The 13,067-nt window shown below is 42.0% G+C and overlaps 1 protein-coding gene across 1 annotated transcript in view; it reads left to right on the forward strand.

Annotated features, from left to right (window-relative positions):
- The first annotated feature begins 924 nt into the window (after window positions 1–924).
- PGS1 (phosphatidylglycerophosphate synthase 1) overlaps window positions 925–13,067 on the forward strand; it is a 28,546-nt gene continuing 16,403 nt past the window's right edge. The window contains exons 1-6 of the mRNA XM_056854109.1: window positions 925–1,025; window positions 2,217–2,294; window positions 5,520–5,619; window positions 6,242–6,431; window positions 6,756–6,934; window positions 12,023–12,553. Coding sequence (XP_056710087.1) covers window positions 1,020–1,025; window positions 2,217–2,294; window positions 5,520–5,619; window positions 6,242–6,431; window positions 6,756–6,934; window positions 12,023–12,553 — 1,084 coding nt within the window. The 5' untranslated portion in view covers window positions 925–1,019. The remainder of the gene's footprint in view (window positions 1,026–2,216; window positions 2,295–5,519; window positions 5,620–6,241; window positions 6,432–6,755; window positions 6,935–12,022; window positions 12,554–13,067) is intronic.

Consider the following 13,067-nt stretch of genomic DNA (forward strand, 5'->3'; position numbering starts at 1 on the left):
GAGTGGATTGCTGGATTAAATTATTTGCGTTCTGGAAAAGAGAAGGCCCCCCCCCCCGCTTTGCTATCATGGGAGAATGTGTGGTAATTTTATAGTAATGGGCCTAATTCAACCAAGGGTTATTATGTGTATGTATTACACCTGTTTGGTGTAGTTGTCAGGGAGAGGGAAACACTCTCATGGTCAAAGTAAAACAATATTTATGCAGTAGTGACAGTAAATTGAAACGGTTGAAAAGCCCATCCCAGTTTTTCATTAATGGAAGCATGGAATGATACTGAAAATGGTTACCTTGGATATTATAGTAGCACTGCTGTAGCTGAGCTTTGGCATCCTTTCTAGTCCAAGTGCAAACCCCCCGCCCCACCCATGTAACATATACCAAAGAATAGGAGGGTAATTCTTGGCCAGACACATTGGGAGCAAGCAGAGCCACAGTAACTTATTTCAGTCTCTTGGATAGAGAACTGGCCCTCTGTGCCATTAAAAATGGTCTGCCTGGCAGCTGTTAGGCACGTGTGCCGAGAGTTACCTACTTCTGCTGTACCAGCTATTTTTTTGTTGCTCTTCCATGATGCTGGTCACCTTTGTTATTTTTCAAACAGCTTTTTTCCCCTTAGCCTTGAAGGGAAGTTATTGACATATTGGTCTGGTCTGCTTTCTGCCTGCAGTGTGGCATTTCCCTTCCTGGCAGAAATGACAATAGTTGTGACTAATGGAGGTCAAAGGCAGATGTTAAATGTAGTAGTTTTAGCTGTACACCCCCCCACCCCCCGCTCATACGCCTGTAGGCAATTTTAACTCATATAGCTTACCCACTTCTTTCTCCTATTAGGTCATCATGGCTGCTGTTGGCTCCACTGCTGTCTCCTACTGTTCCTCAGTTAACAGCTCCACCTTGTTGCCTCTGCCCGGAGGGATCTCATAAGTTTCAGTGGATCAGAAACTTGGTTCCAGAGTTTGGGATTGCCAGTTCCCATGTTAAGGTGCTTTCGTCCCCAACTGAATTCTATGAACTTATGAAGGTGATTGGCGTACCTCTAACCTGTGTCTCGTTGAGGGTGGGAAAAAGAGATAGAAGTCAAGTGATGTGTTATTGTGTCTCACACATTTAAAAGTGGCAGCCTGCTGTTTCAGAAGGGCACAGCTGTACTCCCGTGGCCTTTAAAATTGCATTCTCAAGATGACTGTGACATTAACATAAGGAGCATGATAATCTTGACTTGCCCTTCCTTAGTGCAGGTATTAGTAGTTCCTGTCCCTACTGAATCGAGATTCCTAGGTTCTAAAGTCAGAAGCAGAAGATAAGTAGGAAAATCTCTTTTGCCAGATGGTGTGTCTTTTTCTTCTCTTTAAGACAGAAAGGTCATAGTTCAGTGATAAAACTCATGCTTTGCATGTGTCCCTTTGCTTAGTTCCTGGCATCTCCAGGTTTTTTTTTAACCTGAACCTGTGGTGCCAGGGCTGGGAAAGATCCTTGGCTGAAACTCTGGGGAAATTCTGCCCATCAGAATGGACGGTACAGGCTTGGAGGACCGTTGGTCTGGCTTAGTTTAAGACAGCCTCATATGTTAAAACTCAGACCCTTCAATTGTGGGAATGCTGCTTTGTCCATTGGCATCTAGAGACATAACATGCCTCACTACCTTATGGGCAGAACAAGATTTTTTCTCTCTCAGCTTATTACAAAAACAAGTTTCTTGACAGTATCTGAATAATGGAAGAAAATAGGATTTTGGGGGAATCCCGGGACTTTGCCCCATGAAGTTAAGTTAAGAATGTAGCTGCCTGGGTGTTGGGGTATAGTAAATATACCTTCCTTTAACTTCCTGCTTGGATCTGGGCACTACAGTTCCTTAATCTCTTGTAAGCTTTGATTGGTGGCTTTCTGGCAGGCGGCTTTGCCTTGCGCTGCTCCTCCTAAATGTACTGAACTTTTGTTCTCTACAAGACTCTCTGGACAAGGAAGCATGCCTGATTTTTCTAATGAAAGATTATTGCCTGCTTGAAAATTAGTGGCTTTCAAGACATTTGTTTCTGAGAAGAAATGGCCCTTTACGACTCAGTAACCATCTCCAGCTCTTGTTCAGGTGTGGCTAGGTTTCCTTCTCTTTCATGTTGGATTGATTCCAGATAGGTTAGATTGGATTGAGTGTCCATTGGGAATACCTTGGGTGAAAGATCAGCGAACCTAAACTTTTCTTTCTTTCCCTCAGGGACAGATAAAGGTGGCCAAGAAACGAGTGGTTCTAGCTTCGCTTTACCTTGGAACAGGACCCCTGGAGCAGGAACTAGTAAGTGTTGGTGTCTGAAGCAGGTGGATAAAAAAAGCTTGAGAAGCAGCTGGATAAAAGGTGCTGTGGGCATATTTCCTCCTGAAGATGATGTGAATTAAGATGGTAGAATAAAATCCAATGACATCACTAGAATGCTGAAAGCAAGAAAAGCTGTGCAGAACTGCAATGTTAAATTGCTGCTAGGAGTTAGATCCCATGGGTTTCTCATGGAACAGTTTTCCACATTTTGGCTCTGTTTAGACATTGTGAACATTGTTGGGCACAAACCTGGTTTTTTGGGGTTGTGCCTTCTTCCCCCTTCCCAGTTAAAGACTTAGTGGTTTCAAAACCCAATTTGCTGTGACATCTGAATGTGGGTGCTTGAACAATTTGGAGTGTTTCTTCACACAAAGCAGGTCTCTAAATCATGGTTTAATCCTGCCTTGTGTGGAGGCAGTACGTGAGCACAGCAAGCTAGGTTCATGCCTATCACAAACCTGCTTGTTCGTGATGGCTGAATGTAGCTTCTGGCATTGCCCTGAGGAATAGCAAGCATGCCTTGCAGAGATGCCAGCTTGTTTTGTTTGCAGCATGTATCTGCTAAGAGTGCTTTATCATATAATGTTTTAAGCTTTCTGATAGTCTTTACTTTTGACTAATGAGGAATTTGGGGAACAAATATCTTGTTTGTACTGTGCAGTGAGGCAACTATTACAAGCATGTTATGACTATGATCCAATAAGACACAGGCAAAAGCTCATTTTAAAGCATACTGTGGCAGTGATGATGGCAAAGAAACAACACTTTTCTGCCATCATCGCGTCTGCACAGTGTAGGCCAGCTGAGCTGTTCCAGGTGGTCAGAGGCCTTTTAGGACTGGCCTACAGGAGAAGGTGGAGTGCTTGGTGCAATTGTTGTGCTCAAGATTTGTGGGTAGAATCTCTTGTATCTGTTCCAACTTGAACTCTACATTAGCAGTGACAAAGTGAGATGGTGCCGGTTGTTTGGGATACTTTTCAATTTATTCAGTCTGAGGATGTGAACAGGATCCTTGGAGATTTGAGGCCTACCACCTTGCCATTCCTAGCTAATTACACCTGCTGGGAGTGTGGGGTGACTGACTGAGTCTGAGAGGTAGTTAATGCCTCTTTGAGGGAGGAGGCATTTGCTCCAGCCTTGAAACAGGCTGTGGTGCACACATTTCTAAAGAAGCCTTCCTTGAAGCTGGGACATCTACATAACTATCGGCCAGTCTCAAATGTTGCATGCTTGCACACAGTGATTAAACAGGTGGTGGCTGGACAACTCCAAGCTTTCCCAGATGAGGCAAATTGTTTGGATCCTTTCCAATCTGTTTTTAGGACTGGTTATGTGACTGGTCGCACAGGTGAATGGCCTACACCAGGAGATGGACAGAGGGAATGTGACTGTATTGAAGCCACCTCTCAGTGGCTTTTGACACCATCGATCATGGTATCTTTCTGGACCCCTTCTGTGCTGGGATTTAAGAGGCACCATTCTGCAGTGGTTCCGATCCTACCTGGAGGGTAGATTTCAGAAGGTGGTGCTGGGGCACTGATGCTCAGCCCCTTGGCCTCTGGCCTGTGGGGTCTCACAAGGTTCCATCTTGTCCCCTATGCTTCTTAACATCTACATGAAACTACTGGATGAGGTCCTCCGGAGATTTGGGCTGGGTTGTCATCAATATATAGATGCCTTTCTGGCTGATCCCAGGAAGGGTGTAGAAACCCTGAACAGGTTCATGGAGGCAGTTTTGGAGTGGATGTGGGCTAATAAACTGAAACTTAATCCCCCAAAAAGGAAATGCTACTGGTAGGTGGATGGTATGACTGGGATTTAAGGTGACACCCATTCTGGGTGGGGTTGCACTTCACCTGAAGGAATTGGTCCATAGTATGGAGGTGATCTAGGACCCAGTCCTACTGCTGAATGAGCAGGTGGCAGCTGTGGCCAGGAGTGCCTTTTACCAGCTGATTAGCCAGCTGAGGCCTTTCCTGGGCAGAATGGATCTGGCCACTGTGGTATGTATTCTGGTTACATCTGGATTAGATTACAGCAGTATGCTCTGTGTGGGGTTGCCCTTGAAAAGTGTCGGAAAAGTGCAGAATGCTGCAGCAAGGATGTTAACGAGTGGGTCGTATGGACTCCATCACTCCAGTCTTGTTCCATCTACACTGGCTTTCAATTGCTTTCTGGGCCAAGTTCAAGGTGCTGATGCTGACATTTAAAGCCCTACATGGTTTGGAACCAACGTATCTGAAGGACTGCCTACTTCTTTATCAGATTGCTCTTTGGATCAAAACCAGTCTTTGGGAGTTCCAGTGAGCAGTTGTAGCTTGGTTGACACTTTATGGCATTTTAATTCTTCCTAGTATCAATATAGACTAGTAACACTGGGAATTTTTCCCCTTTAAGGTGTGTATTTCTGTGATCCCCAGATTCCAGGGTCCTGGATTTGTGTACCAGGGTATTACAAAATAGAAATAACAAACAAAAGAGACAATAGAAAGAAACCCCTTCAGAACTACTCCTTTGTGTTATAAAAAATAGTTTTTAGTCACTTGAAGTACAGGCAGCCAAGTTTTAAAGTGTATCATTGCACTCTCTTGTATCATATAAACTTCGTTAAAAATAGCCCCTTGTGTGCTAAAAAAAACTCTTTTAAAAAGGTTTTGGTATACAAAGGGCTAGTTCTGATGGAATTTCTCTGTTTTTGTTTGAGTTGCAGAAGTGCACAGTCACAGTTGTACTCTTTGGTACCACAGCAACACAGACATGGGGAAATGGCAAGGAGTATTCTCCCTTTAATCCTTGGGTTCTACTTCTTGAAGTTCTGTGAGATTTGATGAACGATTGTTGAAGTGAAACCCTGATTTAAAGATGGAACAAAATCCTAATCAGATGGAGCTGGAAGGATACACTCACCCTTATCTGTGATTCCAAAGCTGTTTTCTCTGTGGCTAGTTAGCCTTTGTTTGTATAGCATTAAAAGTATTTGTGGCAAAGCCATACAAAAATAGATGGGAGCCATTAATTTCTCCCTTCCCCCCTCTTTTTGTGGGGGAGGAGGATGTCTGAGAATGACCACTGTACTAATGGAATATGAAAGTTTACGAATAGTGCTCAGCAAATCATAGCATTAAATTTACAGTCTTGTGTCAACGAATGTGACACACACACTGGGAACTGCCTCGTGCTTTCATGCCTGTCTTCTTCCTTCAGGTGGACTGCATTGAAACAGCTTTGGAAAGATCCTCGCAGGCATGTGGTCCTTCCAACCTTAGAGTGTCCATTCTGTTAGACTTCACAAGGGGATCCCGGGGTAAGCATGTGTGTTTGGTCATAATCTCTGCTTATTTTGTTGTACTGGGCCAGTTAAGCGAATTGGACATCTCTGCTCAAAAGAGCCATTCCAGTTCAAATTAAGAGGGTTTGGTATCAGTAATAAAAGGCCAAAATGGAGAGCCTTACTTTCTGCAACTTTCATATCTGGCCTATATAGTACAGCCAGATTATTTCAGCTGTCATATTCAGGAAAAATATCCCTGGTGTACCTACAGGAAATTATAGCCAAGGATAAGTTTCAGGGCCCAGATTCTCTTCCCTCCTTGGGCTTCCCCATGACAAAGTAATTGGCAGTATAGGAAGTAGAAATCCTTGTGCTGCTGTGAAGCAGGATTACTGCAGCTGTCAGTGGACATATGCATGTCAGTCCTGATGGGCAGAAATCATCCATTGGTGAATTTGGGCCATGAAGAATTAAGGATTATAAAACGTGGTTTAAACATGGTTCCTGCATTGAGCAGGGGGTTGGACTAGATGGCCTGTGTGTCCCTTTCCAACTCTATGATTCCATGAAATAAGCAGTCCCTTATTAAACTCAAATAAAGAAAGGCAATATACTGTTGGAGTTCCTGGCAAATCCATGTCGTTCTCTCATTCAGGATGGAAGAACTCTCGGACCATGCTCCTTCCACTCCTGAGGAAGTTTCCAGAGTGGGTCCGTGTCTCTCTCTTCCACACTCCTAACCTGCGCGGACTTCTTCGACTCTTAATCCCTGAGCGATTCAATGAGACTATTGGGCTTCAGCACATCAAGGTTTATCTCTTTGATGATAATGTGGTCTTAAGTGGGTGAGTCCCCATTGCAAGGAAACAGTTGCTCACGTGGGCATAGAGAAAGTTTGTGATCTTCAGTAAAGCACAGATGGAAAGCTTCTAAGCTGGAGCATACTACAAACATTGCTGCTTGCTTTGAAGACAGTTTGCTTTTGTCACATTACTCTGCCACTGTTACATCTTTTTTCATCTTAGCTAAGTGGTGTTGGGGAGGGTGGGTGTAGGGAAGAGGCACTCTTTGGCTACATATTGTTATGGATGCCTTTTTTTTTTTAGTTGTTCCTGGTATGATTTATGTATGCTTTTTCCATTGCCATTCTTGCCCTTTTTTCCCTGTAGGGCCAACTTGAGTGATTCCTACTTCACCAATCGTCAGGACCGCTATGTGTTCCTGCAAGATTCACCTGAGATAGCTGACTTCTTCACTGAGCTAGTAGATGCTGTTGGAGATGTTTCCCTGCAGTTACAACAAGATAATACAGTCAGAGTTATGGATGGGATGGTCCATCCTTATCAAGGTAGGAGGACCAACATGCTAACAATATTTGGTTGGTGTTGCATATCCCTTCAGCACCCCTGTAAACTTTGATGTTCTGCAGCCGAGGCAAGCATTCCACTTGTGCACCTTATCACTCCAGCTGCTGCAAGGCATAAACAAGCTCCTCAGGCATTTCCAAAAGGGAAAATGAATACCATCTCTGTAGATAGAGATGTTCTAGAGCTGGGGAAAGGTATGTGCCTTGCATGTAGAAGATTTGTTGAGATCTTGGATAAAGGTGCCAGTCGGAGTATTGAGATTGTTTTAGCTCGGGGAGCGGTGGATTGACCTCTGCTTGTAAAAGATGTGTTTTACTAATGAACTGTGGCCCCTTCCTGATGGATTGTTAGCTGGGCCTTTGAGCATGAATGTTTTGTGTGGTCAGGTGGGATTGTTTATTGCATGAAAAAGGAATTAATTTAATCCAGCACCTGGGAGTTGGGATTGCCTCATTGGCAGCTGGCTATTGGAGTAACACCTTCTGCAGACTAACATATCTTCAGGGCTGTGACACTTGATGGGATTAAATATAATGGAAGGGAATATACTAATGGATGGCATTGTAATCTGTGAAGTCTTTGAAATGTGTATTCTTTGGATATATCCTATAGATTGCAAAAACAAAACTAAACATCCTGATTGCTGGATGAATTCCATGGTAATGAATAGTTTTGCAGAATTTGCATTTAGATGCTTCCTGAAAAATGAGGAAGCAGGTGTCGGAGGGAAGATTTTTTTTTTAAATAACGCAAACCCCTCTCAGCATTCATAAACAAAATCCATGTAATATGTTTAATTTAAGCTAAGCAAATAAACCAATGCATTGTGCAAACTTTTGAGTTTTTCATACCTTTTCATCAGGCTGGATGTTAAACAAAAAAGTGGTGGGTGGGGGAGTGAACACATCTTTAAGGCCATGGTGTTAAGGTCTCTTTTTCTGCATCCTATATAGGGTGCTTAGCTGACTGCACCAGCTACAGGGCATGGCTAGGTGGTATCAATGTACCCCTGGCATGCTGGAAGGAAGCAAAAATGGAAGCCATCTAGTCGAAAATGTAACAACCAGTAGTTGATCAAATGTCTCTCATACATCAAATGGAATGCACAAGTCCCTTAATAGGTTGAGATCAAAAGAAAAGCTTTGCAGTCCTTACACTGGCAATACTGGTACACTAAGTAAAGTGTCAATATACACCAAGTTATGTTAGTATTATCTGGTAAAGTTTCGCAGATTCTTTTTCTTCCAGCTGAAATACCTTTTCGGTGCCTAAATTCTGGCATTCACAAAGTAGCCTTAAAAATTGGTAGCCTTAATTGTCCATAGCGGAACCTAAGAACAAAATCCCAGTGTCTATTCAGTATTTGCTGAAGAGTTCGTGCATGGGTGTGCCTATGTTGGTTGTGATCATGTTCTATTGGTGAGAGTGGATCTTGTATAGCACATTTGCTGTATGGGAATATTCTCCCTCTGTTAAAGCATGAATAAAGCTAATCTTATTTAATATAATGTGTGAGATGCTGAGCTGTCACCTTCCCCTGGGAGGTATCTTCCAAGCACTGCCAACTATTGAGGCGTCTTCCCGGCAACAGGCTTTCTGAGATTTCTGTGCTGATCTGGTGAGAGGTTCATAAAATCATATGCTTTAGGAGTAGGTGGACTGGAGAGGTGGGACTGCTCTGCTGTGTCTTCCTGCACTAATACAAACTTGCCAGACAAAAAGCTGAAATTATTTCAGGTTTTAGCTAGTAGCATACCCAAGGCTAGTTTTTGCTGCCTTCCATTTAATCTAATTACTGAGCTTTTACTATATTGTTCTTTGTCATTCACAGAATGTAAATTCAGATGGTGAAATGACAGGTGCAGCTCCGGTATATATGGAGCTTGTCTTGCAGGGTATGGGGATTGTTTTAGCACCTGCCCAAGTTTGAACCAAATTTTTCCACTTGAAAGTATATGTGTATTTTTCTTGTTCTGTCTGGCCTTACTGTTTCTTTCATATAATGCCTCCTGTTTGGCATTTTTCCTTGACCCTTGTACACAAGGAAGAGGGACATGCATTCTTCAGAAGATATTTAGTACTTAGAACAGTGTCAAATGTTACTTGTAGCTTCCTTAAGATAGAAATGAATGATTCAGCCTCTCTTGATTGTTGGAAGGATTGAAAAGTGACAAGATCTTCAAAGGAGGTTCAGAATAATTGTCCCTCATTAGAAGAAGGAATAATCTTCTTGCAGTTTTACTCTTCTTACTAACATTAGATAGCTAGCCCAGTCTTACAGTAAAACCATAGTATTACTGTTCTAAAAATAGGCAGTGCAGTATTACCGTTAAAACAAATTGTACAGAGAGGAAAGTGACTTTCAGTCAGCTCTGCAGTATTAAAATCTGGCTAGAATTTGGTGAGTAAACAATGCTGGCAGCTTTGTTATTTCCTAAAAGCCAAATGACAGCAAGAGCATGTGTGTGTGTTAAGTGCCGTCAAGTCGCTTCCGACTCATGGCGACCCTATGAATGAAAGTCCTCCAAAGAGCAAGAGCATAGAACCAACTAAAAGTCACAAACTAGTGAGCTGGCTTTGCAGTTTTGCAAAATCCACCTCCCTATTTCTCTTTTAGTTAATTTACCTTGTGCACGTCATATAACGCTGACTCATCATCAGTCATTACACCAAAGCCAAAAGGGCCTAGCATGTTTGTTGAGCACATCTCTTCTTAGGCCTAAGACGTTATTGATTTTAATGTGTTTTTTCATTTAATTGGTGTATCTGAATATTTATTAAGAAAATTATTTTAAAACCATTCGTTTCAACTAGGCAAAACTCTTGGTTTAATAGAGAGAGTGCAGTCTCCTTAAAAGAGCAGTTTCTCATATATTGGAATTAAGCATTGGCCACTCCTTGAAAATATAAAGACCAGTATTTACGAAATGTTTTCTTAAGTTCTAACTGGAATCCCATGGTCCCTAGTAAAGTAGAGAGCAGGAGTAAAGGAAAATCTGGTAGTTGTTATATTGGTAAGGCTTACCTCAAAACAATCTCCAGTGTTTTCAATATAGGGACTGTCATGATTTTCATCTGGGCTGTAACTTAAGCTTAGTTCAGACATGCAGAAGGGTGAGGTGCTAAAATGCTGAGGTGATAGAATGGATTGTATCATCCAGCAGCAGCAGCAGGAGGATCATGGAGCCTCTCATTTGGAATACTTCCCTGGGTTAAAAACTCAGTGCAGAAAGAAATCCACAACAGGAAGCAAAAGAGGGGATAGTACCTTTCTTCTTGTAGTAGTTTTCTTTTCGCATCAAGTGTTTTTTTTAATGCATAGTTGTATTCAAAGCTAGAATCAAACCCTGTAGTCTGAAGTGGTTGCAGACCATTCTACCCATTCAGGGTTTTGTGACTTCTTTTCTCTGTATGTATGAATTGGTCCATAAAAGAGATCCCTTTGTCTCAGTTAGTGCTAGAGTCAGAATTAACTGCTGGTTTATGTATTTTCAAAGTGAGAGTAGTCATCAATATGCTTTTATGCAACTTGGGGTCTTTTGCAGTGGGCACAAGCTAAGAAAATTAGAATTTGCTGGTAAGTTGTAAAGTCACAGCCTTGTTTTTGAAGTGTAATGTGGTTGTACCATAAGAGGGTATGGGAAGTATGGTGTGTGGTGCAGAAGGTTAGGATATTTGAAAAAGTGTGTATATGTAGAGGTCATGAATCCCATTAATCTCAGAAGCAGGCTTTAATAGCAGAAAAAAGCAACCATACCTTTGCCACAGTTCAGTGAGTGAAAATGGATAGGATTCATCATTGTTACGTGCCTCCCTGAAATGAAATTAGACATGGCTTTCTTATGTATAGAAGTACATACCTTTGCAATATGTGGAACAAAACAATAAAGAGCAAAGAGTTTCTGTTATGAGCTGCAAGGGATGGGAAAGAGTGGGGGGATGCTTCCAACAGCACAGATGGTAATGAAGGATGTATACCCAATTGAACTGCTTTTAAAAGACATCCCATGATAATGGGGGCATAGTGATCAAGCATGTGTGATCAGCAGTTATCTATCTTCCATGCTGAATTCTGCCACTGCACAGGTAGCTCAGAAAAGAGGCTCTTGAGAAAACAGGCAGTTTGAATGCTGATCACAATTTGTTAAGGGCTCAGCACCTCTGGCTAATTGATAGTTCCCTCGGTCTGGGAGGAAACCCACGATAAATAAAATATATAATTTTGTACCCGCGAACATGTCTTCTTATACTGCCTTCTCCATCATGAGTTAAGAGCGAAGACTATCCAAGAAACTTTAAGAAATAATATAGGACTACCTGATAAAATTTGCATCCAACAAGTACTGGAAGACAGTAACCCACAAACTTCAAGATGTGTGGCCAAATTTTGTGTTGCTATATATAAGGCCCGAATGGATGCAATTTATAAATGGATAAAATCTGATAAACATTTTAGAAGCCATCGTATTTGCCTCTTTAGATATAGGATTTTATTGATATATTTTACTTTGTGGATTCTTTGACTGATTGATACTGTTTTTATTGTAAATTTATGTTACTCCTGATTAGATCTGTTCTTTTTTTGGTCAAATGACCGTAAAATAAATGATTGATATATAATTTTGTGTCATTTGTGATGCTTAACTTCAGACGTCTGATGTCTCTTTTCAACAGTGCTTGATAGATAGTATTGATTCATTTTAAAAGATGTGTAGCTTCAACATATTTTGTTAAATTCAGATTTTTAAAAATACAAGTGATGCTTATTGCCTTTAGAATTTTAGAAAAACATCCGGCTTAAAAAAAAAGTCAGCTTTTTTTTTTTTTAAACCCAATCCTTCCTGTGAGTCGCTCTTTATTTGGAAGAAATGGCACACACTGCCGGTACTATTGGATATAGGCTTCAGTTGGGATACACATTTTCCTCCCCGTATCATATCAGCTAGATCATCTCAGGACTCTTGGCTTGTGGGAGTGCACTGGTATTCCTTTCTTTGATCTCTTTATAGTTTCCCTGCAGTTATATGAAGATAATGACGTCTAATGTTGTGCTTCATTTGTACCTCCAGGAGACAAGATGGCCTATTGTGAAGCAGCAAATAAAAGAGTGATGGCAGTGATCAACTCTGCACGGGCACGGCAAGAGTTGCTCCATACTCAGACTTTCCACGGCAACCTGACTGAAGAAATCCCATTGTCCAGAGATCCAAAGGCAGATGGAGACAGGCAGCCTGAACCAGACACATGGATTTATCCACTAATACAGATGAAGCCTTTTGGGATTCAGATAGATGAGATTATTACAGAAACTCTCCTGATGGAAGCAGAACGAGGTGCCAGTGTGTATCTCACCACAGGCTACTTCAACCTCACACAAGCCTATATGGACCTGATTCTAGGCACAAGGACGAAATATCAGATTCTCCTAGCGTCGCCAGAGGTGAACGGGTTCTTTGGGGCCAAGGGGGTAGCGGGTGCCATCCCTGCAGCTTATGTTCACATTGAACGGCAGTTCTTCAGTGAAGTATGCTTTCTGGGTCAACAAGAGAGAATCCAACTGCAGGAATACTCTAGGAGTGGGTGGACGTTCCATGCCAAAGGTGAGATCTCACAATGGCAGGATGTGAGCAGTGGGGTGCCTCAGGGATCTGTGTTGGGACCGGTGCTTTTCAACCTGTTCATCAGTGACCTGGAGTTGGGGTTAAACAGTGAAGTAGCCAAGTTTGCAGATGACACCAAATTATTTAGGGTGGTTAAAACAAAATCGGACTATGAAGAGCTCCAGAAGGATCTCTACATGCTGGAAGAATGGGCATTAAAATAGCAAATGAGATTCAGTGTGAGCAAGTGTAAAGTGATGCATATTGGGGCAAAAAATCCCAACTTCACATATACACTGATGGGATCTGTGCTGACAGCGACAGACCAAGAAAGGGATCTTGGGGTGGTAGTGGATAGCTCAATGAAGATGTCAACCCAGTGTGCGGCTGCGATAAAAAAGGCAAATTCCATGCTGGCCATAATTAGACGAGGAATAGAGAATAAAACTGCTGATACCATACTGCCCTTGTACAAATCTATGGTGAGACCACACTTGGAATACTGTGTACAGTT

The sequence above is a fragment of the Euleptes europaea genome, chromosome 1, assembly GCF_029931775.1.
Source record: "Euleptes europaea isolate rEulEur1 chromosome 1, rEulEur1.hap1, whole genome shotgun sequence".
In the NCBI taxonomy this organism is placed as follows: domain Eukaryota; kingdom Metazoa; phylum Chordata; class Lepidosauria; order Squamata; family Sphaerodactylidae; genus Euleptes; species Euleptes europaea.